Below are 14,562 nucleotides of genomic sequence, written 5' to 3'. Positions count from 1 at the left end.
AAGCCTGGAATGCTGTGGTCATCTAGCCACCAAGGGCTAGATGAGGTCCTGCCCTGTAGCTTAAAGCTACAGAAGCTCCTTTTAGCCTTTTCAGATTTTTTTAAACACCTCCTATTTTTTTGTTTTAGATTTCACATTATTCTGCAAACCTGGGACCTTTTTCAGGTTTGTAGAATGATCTGTCCTACCCATTGACAACTCCAGTCACCAGATTTAAGTATCCAAAGATTTGGCTGACTTTGCTATTAGAGTATAAGATGACTGTAGATTTTGACTGTATGATTATGTACTATTTTCATTTTTATTGTGTGCTGCTGTAGCAAAATGAAATACTTTTTCTGGGGGCAGGGAGAGTTTGCCAGCTGTGTGAAATATGGGCACAGTACAGGATGCTGGCATATAGAAAAGGCTGCAAGAATATTGCTGGATTTCCTTGACGTGCACTTTGAGAAAGAAAGAAAGAATGTCACACTCCCATCCAGGGTACAGGGTATGCCGTGCTTCAGTATGCTGCCTCCTCCTGCTGTCCCTTTCCTTCTTGCAACTGCTCCTCCAAGACTGTGCTCACTCACTCAACTGTGATGTGCCCATCCATTCACCATTGCCTGCCTGCCAGCGCTGCCCAGGGTGTTTGCCCACTCCCCACAACCAGCTGTCCTGTGCTCCACTGTGCCCTGTCCAGTGCTGCCCTGGTAGCATTTGCACAGTTCATGCCCAGATTGCAATCATTTCCTAATTCCTGGCTCTGCTGCCTGTTGCTATGTGCATTTGTCACAACTCTTTGAGGTTGGCGTAGACACTGGGCAAGGGTCAGAGGGATCAGGGAAACTTTGTAAAAAGTTTTTTTCAAGTAGAAATTTGCTGTTCCTATTGACTTTAACAGAGTTCTGGATATGTGGAAGTTCTACAGTTCTAAATTCTAGATTTTGGTTCTACTACATGTCCCTATTTTTTAGTACTATTTAGTTGGCATAGAATAAGTGTGACTTTTTCTAGAGGTCTTTGGCTTGTTGCATTTCTATAAACTTGCTAGAGTTCTTCATTCTGATCTTCTCCTGCATGCTCTAAAAGAGCATGAGGGTTACACCAGGGAGCCCCTACTTTTCAATGAAAACACACAATGTTACCTTTGCAATCAGGCATTGTGGTCCAGCTCCTATTTTTGCACGTTGAAAATCTTATTTCGCTAATGTTAAAACCTTCATTGCAATGATATTCTACTTTTGATCCAGGTAGATACCTTCCCTGAGTACCATTCACTGCAGCACCATTGGCAATTGGAGGGGGATTTCCACAGCTTGCATCTAGAAAGTAGATACAACATCTATTGTTACAAAATCAACCAAAATAGCATAAAGAATGCTTTCATTGTGTTTTACATATATTTCTTCAAATAGTAGAAAGATGTGGGGTGAACAGTATCAATGCAGTATCTGTCATTTTGCGTGAATAGAGCAACATGCATCTATATTGCAGTTTGGGTATGCACACAAACAATGAAAAATCTGGGTTTGTACTGAAGCTGAAAAATATATATGTTGCCCTAGTCACCCAAAAATGCTGAAATAATAACAAAAGGAAAGGGCTACAGTAAACCACAAATGCTTGGTTCAGATCTTGAGTCTTGAAATAAATAAAAATAATGAAACATAAAGAAGAAAATATCTGGAGCTCCTGTAGCCCACACCAAAAAAATTACTATAATCTATAAATAGAATGATGTATTGTTTTCAGGTCTCCTTGTGTGAAGGAGTTATCTTCACAGTGTCTTTGTTAAGAAAACATTTTGATCTTTATTTATTAATCCTTATTTTCTTTTTCTTTCTTCAGCCTCAATAAACTTCACCATTTCTTTTCTCCTTAGTTACATTCTCCCCCCCCCCCCACCAACTGACAGGGCCAAATACCTTAAGGACTAGGGCTGTTAATTCGGTTCGGCCCGAACTGAAAAAACAGCCGAATTTCCCCTGATTCGGTGGTTTTTAGTTCAGGATGAACCGAACTAAAAAATGGCGGGCAACCGGGGAGCCGAATTCAGCGCGTTCGAGAGTTCAAGAATAAATCAGGCCAATTCGGGGCGTCAGTAAGCAGCATAACCGTCAGTAAGCAGCATTCTCCTTCCCCGGCCAATCGGTGGCCAAGATGGGTCTTCTTCTGGCCAATCAATCAGTCAGAATTGAGTACTGGAGGAATCAGCTGATGTGTGGCCCGGCCGGGGAGAGAGAGAGAGAGGGAAATCCTCGTGTGTGTGTGTGTGTGTGGGGGGTGCTTGTGCACATTCGCTCCTTTCTGTGGCTGCAGGGGGTGTATTTTTGGGGTACAGACCCCAAACTTTCAGCAGAGATTCAGACAAGCCTTCTTAAGAGACCACCCACGTTTTGTAAACATTGGGTCAGGGGGTCCCGAGATATGGGCTCCCCCCTTTTTTCTTTCCATGGCTGCAGGGGGCGCATTTTTGGGGGTACAGACCCCAAAGTTTCAGTGAAGCTTCAGATGAGCCTTCTTAAGATACCCCCCAAGTTTTGTAAACATTGGGTCAGGGGGTCTTGAGATATGGGCTCCACCCCTTTTCCTTCCCCCCTTTTCCATTTCCGTGGCTGCAGGGGGTCCTTTTTTGGGGATACAGCCCCCAAACTTTCAGCATAGCTTCAGACAATCCTTCTTAAGATACCACCCAAGTTTTGCAAAGATGGGTTCAGTGGGGGCAGAAATATCGCCTCCCCCTTTTCTCTTTCCGTGGCTGCAGGGGGCGCATTTTTGGGGATGCAGATCCCAAACTTTGAGCGGAGCTTCAGACAAGCCTTCTTAAGAGACCACCCAAGTTTTGTAAACATTGGGTCACGGGGTCCTGAGATATGGGCTTTCCCGTTTCCCCTTTTCCCTATTGGGATGAATGGATCAGCCAATCCTGTATGCATCTCCAGAGCAAAACGTCCCGTGCCTAAATGGAATAGTCTTGGATTACCCAGTCCTCCCCAGCCCCTCCTGATGGAACAGAAGACAGCCACAGTAAGACCCCTTTGGGGGCTTTAATCTATAATTTTTCTCCTGTGTGTGTGTGTGTGTGGGGGAGAAAGCAGAGTCTGTGTGTGTGTGGGGAGGGAGCAGTTTCTGTGGGTGGGGGGGAAGCCAAAGGGGGCTTTTGCCGGTTCTGCCTGGTGTGTGTGTTCCCCCTTGAGTCTCTCTCTCCCTGGTTTGAGGGGGGGGGTTCAGTTGTGTGTCTTCAGGTTTTCCCTCATTCATAAGAGCGGTTAGGTCTATTTGGATGCTTGCTCAAAACTTGTTTTCAAATGGTGACTTAAAGAATGCATTTGGAGTCCCATGCAAAAGGGGAAATTCCACCCCTCCTGCTCATTATGCATAGCTAGCTGCCTCTGTCCCTTTCCATGGTTTGCAAACTCCCAGGTGTCAGGTGTTGCTTTGCACAGTTGCAAAGGTGTTGCTTACAAGGTTGTGTTGCTTTTCAGTCGTGTTGCTTTGCAGTTGTGTTGCAATGCTTTGCAAACTTCTCAGCTGTTTGTCGGGGCTGGGAGCTTTGTGCGTGGGTGGCAAGCTCTGCTCAGAGATGCACATTAAGGGTGGGGGGACCCCTTTTGGGGCCCATATCTCAGCCCCCTCTGACCCAATCTTTACAAAACGTGGGGTTTTTTTCAAGAAGCATCCTTTGAAGCTCCGCTGAAAGTTTGGGACCTCTACTCCCAAAAATGCCCCCCCAGAGCCGCGGAAAGGCGCGGTTGTGTTTTTAATGGCTTTATTCGGCCGAATTTTTTCCCGAACTTTGAATTCCTGCCGAATTGCACGGACCCGAAGCGGGGGAGTTCGGACTTCGGCATATCCTGAATCTAAACGGGCCGAATTCAGCCGAATCCAAACTATACCGAATTTTTTAAAATTCAACAGCCCTATTAAGGACTGCCTTCTCCCATGTGAACCCATCTGTCCACTCTGGTCATCTTTGAAGGCCTGCTTCAGGTGCCTCCGCCATCTGAGGCTAGACAGGTGGCAACTTGGGTGCCAAAACTTCGGAACTTCCTCCCTAAGGAAATGTTTCTGTCTTCCTCTATTGTTGTCTTCTGCCAGTAGGTGAAGTCTTTTTTTTTTTGGTTTGGTGTACCCATAGTAACTGTTAATGTCCCTAATCCCTTACTGTATTTCTTATGTGTGTTCATATGTTTTCATTGAATTGTTTATTTTATATATGCTTTATTAATAATGCGGTTATAATGTTGAACTATTTTAATATTCACCACCTTGGGAACCAATTTGGGTAGAAATGAGACACAGAAATGTTCTAAAACAATCGATCAAATGTGCCCATTTCCACAGATCCCCATATTTTTCTAAACTAAATTATCAGGCATGACGGGTTCTCTCTCAGACTGGGACTGTAGTGCACAAGGAGAGGGGACTTAAGCCTTCCTCCTGGTGATACTTTCCTAAGCTGCCATTTGTACTGTTCAGGAACTTATATGTGCACCAGTACACATAGATTTTCCCCATTGGGCAAATAGTGGCTCCCTAGGGCCATTTCAAGTGAGGAAAACAGGGTTGAGAACCAAGGTTTAGGACCCTCCTCCAGTCCCCATGAACCCTGGTCTTAATACTAGGAAATGGAATTTTTGGTAAAATTCCATTTCAACAAAATTCGGCCCGTTTTAATTTGGGAAATGCCGAAGTCCGAACTCCCCTGATTTGGAACCATGCAATTCGGCATGAGATTTGGAGTTTGGGAATAAATTCGACCGAATAAATCCATTTAAAGCACATTCGCGGCTTTCCACGGCCCAGAGGGGGCATTTTTCAAGCTACCCTGAAAGTTTGGGACCTCTGCCTCAAAAAATCCCCCCCCGGAGCTGTGGAATGCCGCCAATGTGCTTTAAGTGGCTTTATTCCTGTGGGCGATTTTGGGGGGGACCCTTTCTGGGCCGCATATATCGGGACCCTCTGATCCAATCTTTACAAAACTTGGGGATTCTTGCAAGAAGGGTCTCGGCAGCTGGGCTGTACCATTACCCTGGCCCGAGGGTCTGGCTGCCTTGGCAGTTGGGAGAAGGCCATTGTGGTTGCCTCGGCAGTTGGGCCGTACCATTACCGCGGCCTGGGGGTCTGGTTGCCTCAGCAGTTGAGCCGTACCATTACCCTGACCCGAGGGTCTGACTGAAAGGCAAGCCGACAAAAAAAATGTGCACACCCCCCCCCCACGGAGATATTGCTCTGATACACACAGATGCTCTTTCTTTCTCTCCCCGGGCTGCACAGCAGCCGGGCTCACACACTCACCCGTGACTGATTGACCAGAAGAAGACCCAGCTTGGCCACCGATTGGCCACGGGAGAATGCTCCTTCGGGGGCGCCGAATTTGGATGAATTTATTCGGCGTCCGCCCAAACTCACCGAGTTCGGCTCATCGTTTTCCAGCCTTTTTAAACTTCGGTTCTATCCAAAGTAGAAACCGCCAAATCGGGGGAAATTCAGCTGTTTTTTGGTTCGGGATGAACCGAATCGACAGCCCTACTTAATACAAATCAGCAACCTGTTTCTCCAAGAATAAAGTTTGAAAATATAAGGGGAGTTGCAGAATCAGTCACATCTGATTTGGCCCAGATAATAGCACCCGTCACTGCACCTGAATATTTTGACCTCACAGACAAAAAAATCTCAACATCTGCAATGCTTTACATGTAGTTCCCGAACACTTTTCATCTCTTTGATTCCAAAGAGCAAAATTTAACTCTGTGCCCCAAAATCAAGAAGACTGCTTAACTTTGCCAGAATTGGATCAATTTTTGTTATTTAGTTGTTATAGGTCATTTATGCATGGTCGCTTTACCCTCCTTTTTTCCTTATTTCAGCCAGGATCAAATTTTTCACTATGTACAATACCTCATTCCTGGGAAGCTCAACGCTGTTTCAACGCAAAATGAACCTGGCTTCTCCCAGTCCTCTTCTGGCCCAAATTAAACCATTCATCCTGGTTCATTCCAGAGTCACACAGCATGCATACTCTGTTCTCGGGTTGTGCTTCTCCCCACCCCTTTCCAAACCCCTCTTCAAGGCAGCATGCAGATAACCAAACAGGGGAAGCACAGAAGATTGGCTTCTCTCACAGACAATCACGAAGCAGTGTGCAAAGAGGCAGGGATTCAAGTGCCTCCTGCTTCTTCAGAGCTTTTTCTGAGCAAAAGAAAGCCTTTTTTAAAACGAGGCTTGGATTTCTCTCCCCCTCTCTTTCAGATTGCTCCATTTTTTGTTTTTTGTTCTTAAAATGCTTTTTTATGCAGCAGTTGGGTCTGGGGGAAGGAAGTCAGCCAATTACAGAGCAGTATTTAAAGGGGTGGGACTTGATTTGAACTTGGGAGACTGCTTTTCTGTAATCATGCCTCCATTAGCACGCAGTTTCATCCCTGATCATTTAAGCCAATGCATACAGTTTCCCCCAACCCGGGTTACTTTGATCCTGGAAGAAATAAGGAATAAAGGAGGTTAAAGCGACAGTGCATAAATTACTATAGTCACCGTTGCAGTTGTTTAGCTATATTTTTTTCCTGAATGCCCCAGGCAGGCAACAAAAAATTAAAGATAAGTAAGACAGCTCAGGCAATATTATATAAAAATTATTTCACAGATAATGACTAAAATCCTATGTACATTAACTTAAGTCTCATTAAATTAATGGAAGTTACTTCTGAGTAAATGTGCATAAAATCTGACTGAGGGTACCACTTTGTCAAGTTCCTGTCATTTATAATTTTCTCTAACATTTAACTTCTCAAAACAAGGGGAAAATACACACCAATACAGCGTGGGGGCTTTCCCCATCTTCCATCTTCACACAATATTTCTTGTGGTCCTTCAAGCAGGAAATTTTCCTGACATGCAAATCGTATCTTTTCTCCATTTTCAAAGTTTCTCACCTCAATTATTTTAGTAGCATTTGGAGGCTGAGGTGGAGGCGAGCAGAGTTCTTTGACAAAAATAATAATGAGTCAAAATAACATGAAACATCTTGGAATCTCACAGTGTTTATTAGTCTATCACAAACATTTTGTCAAATGTCTTCAGCCATTCCCTTCAGACAAATTCATAATGGTGACCACTTAATTGCTTTGGCTGCAATACATGGACCCAGAGCAGTACAACATCTGAGCCAGAGGCATGTGCTAGCAAGGTCCCGTTGCCTGACCAGTTTCCCTGAACTCATACAATGTAAGGCTGGGGTTTTCTCAAACCTTTTGGAGTGGAACTCATTTCTGAACTTACTCTACGTTTTAGGATGTGGTTTCAGGGTAACTTGAGGAACTTTCCCTCTCCACAAAACAAAATGCTGGAATATAATATCAGTTGACACAGAACCAGTTCATATTCTATTTTTCATAGTTAGTTATTTCTAAATATATTGCCTTACTGAGCATTAGGCTGTGTTTCCTGGATATTATGCAGAAGCAAACTCAAATTTGCCATTGAGCCTCCCAGGGTTCCCTCTCCTACCTCACTCTTTTCTTCTTCCTCCCACCTCCTGGCCTTGCGTCTCACCTGTGAAAGTGAGAACTTTCAGTGTAAGCAGTGTAAGAACCTCAGGTGTGATGAATCACTTCTGGCCTTTTTTCTTTCTTTAATTCCCACCCTTCCTCTAATGTGACCTTCTAGGCAGCAGCACATGCTTTCCAGTACATCCTTTCCAGTACAGGTTTCCATGCTTTCTGTCCAAGCAAGGCCAGAGTGGCCAGGAATCCTGGAAGTGTTTTGGTGCAATCTTCTGGGCATGGAGTAGGGGTCACTGGGGGTGCTTGGGGGGCGTAGTTGTGTATTCTTGCATTGTTCAGGGGGTTGGTGGTCCCTTCCAACTATGATTCTAAGGGATCCAAGCCACAGATTCCTGCCCGCAACTTTAATGTGAATGTATAGTCACATCATTCATTGCAGACTGTCATTAGATGGGCCATGGCTGATAAAGAAGCCTGGTGTGCAATCCCATCTGGAGCTCTCTATCTAACATTCTCCATAGCACCCTTGTTTTGTATTTTAAGGCTAGGCAGAATCAAAGCAGTTGGTTGCTTTGGTGGAAATAGAAAATCAGCTGGTGGTAGTGATGATGGCTTCACCAGCTGCTGATTCTTTCCCCGTGCTGATGGAGTGCTTTCAACATCATGTGACGAAGGCATCTGCCCATGCTGCATGGGATCACACTGGCAGCCAAGGTGAGGGCTGCAGAGTTCATGGCTGTAAGTGGCCTTTATAATAGAACTATGGCCCACCCAAAAAAGCTATGCAGGAAGGCAGTGCTGATCTGTCCCGCCACACATTCGCCTCTCAAGGTCATCCTAGTTAAGAAAGCAACAGCTTGTATAGAACATGCAAGACTTTACCTCTGCAGTCTGGCTTGGGTGACCAATTTCCTTTAACACATTTTGTTATATGCTGGCTGGAATCACAGCTGTAGCTTACAACTTCATTGTTGTTATAGTGTCTTTTCAGGGAGTCAGTGTTTGTATTCTTAGGTATCTCTGGATGTGCACAACCATCTAACAATTCAAGTGTTGTTTAAGCATGCGTGTTTGTTAGCAAATAACAATGGAAACGATGGCAACTTGAAAAAAAATGTTTCTGTTTCTTATCCATCTAGAATGTTTAATTTTTTAACTCCATTAGAGACTTTATTTCAGTTAACCTTTACAACATTGCTGGCTTTTCTTCACATTTTATGAAAGGAAAACTGAGGCCAAGGTGCCACTTGCTCCTGGCCCCATTAGCGTGTCATAGCAGTGACAGGACATGAACCCAGCTCAAGTCTTTCAGTGCTCAAGTAATGATAGAAGTCCCAAAGCACCCACGTATAGTTTAGCTGGTTTGTTTCTTATGCTACAGCTTACCAGCACATGAAGGGAAGTCCCAGTGTCCGTGGAGACATTTGGCTGGGTTTGTCCCAACAACTGAAAATCCTTCAGCACATTCATATCTCACTGTGTCACCATGGAAATATTTTTTCCGGCCTCTGCTGAGTGCATGTCCATTGTCAATGCGAGGAGGCAGCCCACAGGTTCTTCTCTCTGCTGTAGTAAAACACATAAAGGAATTTGAATGAAACTGGGTAGACCATGATTCTTCTGCGAATAAAATTAGTGGGCTGACTCTTATGGAAGCAGACTGAGACACTTAATTCTCAAAAGCAATCTCATCCCTCATTTCTCTATCAATGTGGCAACATCTCATCTGTGTTTGATAAAGCATCTCTCAGGCCCATGTGATCACTACAGGGCCTTGCAGCCACACGACCACTGTGAGCTCCCACGGGAACATATTTCAGAAGAACCACATGGCCTGATTTGGATCAGGACCATGGCATGAGGGGAGGAGGGGTTCTTGCCTTCCCCCATGCCATTTTCCAAACCCAAAACAGTTCCGGGGGACATTATTGTCCCCATAAGTGGGCTTTATGTGCATTGAATTTGCCAGATCCTACCTCTCCTCCGGCGGGAGACTTTTAAGGCACAGCTCAGGATCATGCAACAACTCTTAGTTTGAGTGGCATAAGGCCCCTCGCGAGGCGGGACTTCCAGTTGTAAACCAAAAGTGACCTGCAGCGGTGTGTACGCGCGTGCACGTTTGCCCCCCAACCGTCAGCTGGTCGGCAGGGAAAGGGGCAAATTGCCGGGGATTTGCCTGCCACCACCGGGCACCTGGGAACCCTATTACACATGCAAGCCTTCCCACAGGGCAAATAAGCCCCTGGGACTGATTGGGGTCAGAAAAACAGCACAGGGGGTGGTGGCAAGAGTTCCTCCTCCCCTCATGCCACAATTCCAATCTGAAGCAGGGCTTTTGAATTGAGCTCCCACAAGGAACACATAGCTCACAGCTGTTGCAAGCTCCTGTGGTGAGCATAAGACATTTCAAATGGAACTCAGCCTCTCAACAGAGCTCGGCCTGCTTAGATTATCTATGCACACTATTTCACATGTTATGACCTGCTGCAAAATAAAGTACTTTTCTTTTAGAATTTTATATACATTTTATACAAATTTTTATATAATTATATAAACATACACATAAAAGAAGTACCGGTAGAAATTATTTTTGTTGTCTCTGCAGCAGAGGGAGAGGTAAAGGAAAACAAAGATGGAGCACATCATTTCTTCCATGAACACATTTCTCTTGAAGGCACAGCACAGCTTACCTGTACAAGAAGGCAAAGATGTCCATTGTCCATCAACACACTCTATCTTCTTTGAGCCAGTCATTGCATATTTGAGGTTACACTCATATTCTACCTGCTGACCATGTTGATATTCTTCTTGAACAGCAGTGATAATTATGCCATCTGTAATGTTGCTAGGTGGCTGACAAGAGTTGATTTTTCCTGCAGCTAAGAAAAAATTATTCCACTCCTGAACTTGTTCATGAAAAAGAACTTCTACTATGACATACATCCAAGAAGGCATGTTTAGTATCACAGTCCATGGATCAGTTTTCACAACCATCTCAGGCATTGCTGCTGAGTGCACTGAGTTCTAGTCAGGAAGAATGGTGGAGTTTTTTTGCGGGGGGAGATTTGAATTATTGGCACCATCTGCATGGATCCTAGCTTCAGGCAATGGCATGGAAGAAACCCTGGACAAGCAGTTACTATAAAACTTGCAGATAAGCCCCGTGGCAAAAAACCTCCATATGCATTTAAATACCTATTATCCTTTCAGAAGAACCTTATCACACTTCTGTATGGGGTCAGAAACCTGGAGAAATAACATAGGGGAAAATGTTCCTCCCCACTGGGTAGCGTGATACTGGCAAATGGCTTACCATCTTGCTATCTTGCCAAGTGGTTAAATTATACCATGATAACTTATCACTGTGTAATGAAATATATGTAAATTCCAAAAAGATTTCCCTCACAGAGTTGCACAAAATTGTTCAAAAATTTCTGGATCCCCTCTGAATCAAGTCTTCGAAATTTCACTCAGTGCTAACTGGCAATTTGGAGAATGACTGGACTCATCACCAAACTCAAAAACTATATGCTGGGTGAACAGATTACACAAAATACCATAATACAGCCAAAACCAATGATAAGAATATGAAGCACATTTAAATCTACTTTTGCTAAGGAACCTGTAAAAATACCTACCTTTACAGATAGGAGGGGGAGGAGACCACCCAAAATGAAAACATTGGGCAGAAAGAGGACCAACTCTTATGTGTCCTGGGCGACAGCTAAATCGGACTATGTCGCTGTACAGGTACTGGTCCTTCCTTGGCTTAACCTCCCCATTATCCAGATCGAGAACTTCACATTGTATTGCTAAAGAAATGGAAAAGACATTAATACAATTAAGGAAAGGTTACATAAATTTGTCTGTTTTTAAAATATTTCCAACCAATCAAAAAACTTATTAATAAAGGAATACAATTTGAAGCAAATCATTCCTTTCTAGTGAGATCCTCCCTTCTACCTACTTCCATAATTTACAATAACAAATGTACATACCAAAAGAGTAGGCACTGATTTCAGCTGTCTGCATTGCCCTTCCACCAATGTTTAAAAAGAGTAGTCACTCCACCACCCCTTTAAACAATCACTATACAGCTAATTATTGAACAAAACATTCTATTCCCTTCCAGAAGACATAATGAATGGTAGGTATTCTCAAGTCACCCCCATTCTCCATAGGAAAGCAATGTAAAGTTTACAATGCTATTCTATGGAGGAGGGATGCGACCCCTTCGGGGACCCATAAAATTGGACCTTCTGTTCTGAACTTTACCAAACTTCAGGGTTCATGCAAAGAGAGTCCCTTCCATCTACCCTGAAAATGTGTTGACTTTATCTCCAAAAATGCCCTCCCAAAAGCTCCTATAGGGAAAAGCCTGGGGAAAGCTGAAGCCGAAAAAAGCCAAATATCTATTCTGCTTTTTAGCGATCGACTATCCAGTTTAGGTTTGATTCCCAGTTTTAATATTCAGTCAAAATTAAACCTGAAAGAAGCCAAAAAGGCCTTTTTTCGGATTTATTTTCAGTTCAGTAAACCTGATATGCACAGCTCATTAAACCCCAAGTAAAACAGCATCCTGAAAATGCAGGGGAAACACAAGGGGAGAGGGAAGTGACTTCTGAATGTTGCAAAATACATGATAATTAAAATGAAGCCTCAAAGTAGTTGGGGGGGAGGTGACTGAGATGGGAACAACCTGTGTATAAAAGGCTTCTAAGTAAAGAAACTGTAGTGCTCTCTGCTGGACAGCAGTACCGTGGACTCTACAGTAACAGTGGCTTGTTCTTCTGGTGAGCTGCCACAGTGGGGCACAGATTAAGACCTGGATCTAGCTTCCAGACATCCCTCCCAGTTTGTAATCTCTGGCATTTTTTAATGTATGTAGCACAGATCAGCATGGTACTATCATCTTTGTATATGTGTACAGTATATTGAAAATGCTTTCAGTCAACTTTTAATCCTTTGATTCATAAACCTAGCATAACTACTTTGCAGTTCTATAGAGAGAAGATAAATCTATATATTTTAAACAAGTGAAAATAAATTTCAGATTATTCCTCAATTAGAAGAGTAGTTGTGTCAGGGAAAATTTTTAGTTGTAGGCAGATTGGAGAGATCAGATTTCCTAAATCAACAAATATGCAATGCTTTGCATAAATAAAAGTATCTTTAGTAAAATATCTATTTTTGTCTAGAATCATGCTTCAAAGAGAGGATGCTTTACAGGAAATAAGAAACAATGAAGTGTATTAAAAACTGAATCCTACTATATATATATTAATCTTGAGATCCTTTGGAGAAAGGTGGATATACAAATATTTTAAATAGATAACTAAAAATCTGAATGATGCTGGCAGTTTAATCAGAAAGCAGAAAGGTTAATGTCTGTAAACAAATATAACAACTGTTCACCCTAGCCTGTTTTAACTGCCTCTCCTCAGTGCTACTGGAAGGGAGGTATTTGCATATCCCCTAATCTCAATGTCTGTGTTCTTGCCAATTGAATGCAGTCAAAACATGTGTTATTATATTGTCCATTTTATAAGGACATCCATCCCACATATTTCACCCGGACTCTATCTAAATTCCCAGGAAGATCTGGAAAATTCTATACATATCTTCTCCTTGCTGACTGCTCCAATGAGAAAACCTCTAAAGTGGCCAGATTTGTGTGTACTGAGACCTTGTCCATAAGAAAGCAGATTTTCCAAACATTTTAATAACTTTTATTTATAATTAATTACAGCACAATTAGGTTATAAATTTTAATCTCTGTACAGTAATTTTATATTTGTATGTAAATTGTGCTGATAAACGGATGTTGACTGATCTTTTGATCATAATAAATGTTGATTGATTGAATTAAAGCAACGTGTAAGACAATAGCCACCCTAAATATCAGTGGTTCTAAGAATTACCCATTAAGCCAACAAATATAAGCTGGCAATTGCATTATTCAACAATCATATTTTACTAACTCACGTAGACATTGAGGCTTTGGACTCCATCCATTCACCGTGCATTCTGAACTGTCTTCTAAGGCTTTTGTGATAGTTTCATACCCATCTTCACATTTGTAAGGCAGGTTTTCCTCCAAGACAAAAACCTGTTTTGTTATGCTGATGATAACATTCCCGTCAGTTGGCTTTTGACATGTCTCTGAAGGATTAAAGAAAGGGTATTATTAATTATCAGCTTTGCATTTTATATAGGTCCAGTTCATCTATCTAAATCCTCTACACAGGAAGACCCCTGAGAACAGATATGTAGAGGAACTGACATGAGGAATGGGCAAAACAAGAGCATAGACACGACTCCCATTACCAGTTTGAAGGATCACCATGACGAAAATTTTGCAAGCAGCTGCTGCATGGAGCTAGTAGGGATCTGAAAAGTTTTAGTGGGTATCATGATACAATGATATAAAGGACAATGATAATGCCTTCATCATTGTGCTAAGCAGGTCTTTCTCAGAGCAGTTTGTTTTTAGCATGGGCTGTGCAGGCACAAAAGCAGCAAATATATAAAAAATGTAGCCATTCTCACATGAATCATGGCCTACTCATGATGACCATGGGGTATACATAATCCAACCAAACAAGTATATTTTGAACATGTACCAGTGGTCAGCTACCTAGATAGAAACTATGCTGAATGCTGTCACATGGTGCCATTGCTTGAAACACTGCCTTTCAGAAAACTTAGACTTAATGCCAGTAATAACAATAAAAACAGTGCAAAAATGCAACTCTGAAAACCACAACTTTAAAACAACTACCAGAACAAAAATTAAAATTAAAGGCACCCCGTACCCCCCAAAAAAATCCCTTGAGAAGCCAAAGGCTTTTCTAAACAGTTCTGTTTTAGAAGCCTTCTAAAACTGCAAGAGAGACATCTTATATTCTAATAGTAAAGTTGGCCAATTCTTTGGATACTTAAATCTAGTGACTGGAGCTGTGGATGGGCAAGGCAGATCTTTCTACAAACCTGAAAAAGGCCCCAAGTTTGAAAAGAAAGAAAGAAAGAAAGAAAGAAAGAAAGAAAGAAAGAAAGAAAGAAAGAAAGAAAGAAAGAA

General features: G+C 42.6%; 1 protein-coding gene across 1 annotated transcript in view; it reads right to left on the bottom strand.

Moving 5' to 3' along the window:
- Positions 1-14,562, bottom strand: part of LOC130473193 (complement factor H-like) — an 83,573-nt gene that overhangs the window by 24,127 nt on the left and 44,884 nt on the right. Inside the window, exons 3-9 of the mRNA XM_056844722.1 lie at positions 13,470-13,646; positions 11,123-11,296; positions 10,175-10,363; positions 8,871-9,050; positions 8,368-8,504; positions 6,794-6,971; positions 1,128-1,304 (exon numbers count right to left, since the gene is read on the bottom strand). Of these exons, the coding sequence (XP_056700700.1) occupies positions 1,128-1,304; positions 6,794-6,971; positions 8,368-8,504; positions 8,871-9,050; positions 10,175-10,363; positions 11,123-11,296; positions 13,470-13,646 (1,212 nt within the window). The remainder of the gene's footprint in view (positions 1-1,127; positions 1,305-6,793; positions 6,972-8,367; positions 8,505-8,870; positions 9,051-10,174; positions 10,364-11,122; positions 11,297-13,469; positions 13,647-14,562) is intronic.

Source organism: Euleptes europaea, chromosome 2 (genome assembly GCF_029931775.1).
Source record: "Euleptes europaea isolate rEulEur1 chromosome 2, rEulEur1.hap1, whole genome shotgun sequence".
Lineage (NCBI taxonomy): Eukaryota > Metazoa > Chordata > Lepidosauria > Squamata > Sphaerodactylidae > Euleptes > Euleptes europaea.
Note: the sequence above shows the minus strand (reverse complement) of the source record. Positions and strands in the feature narration are given on the sequence as shown.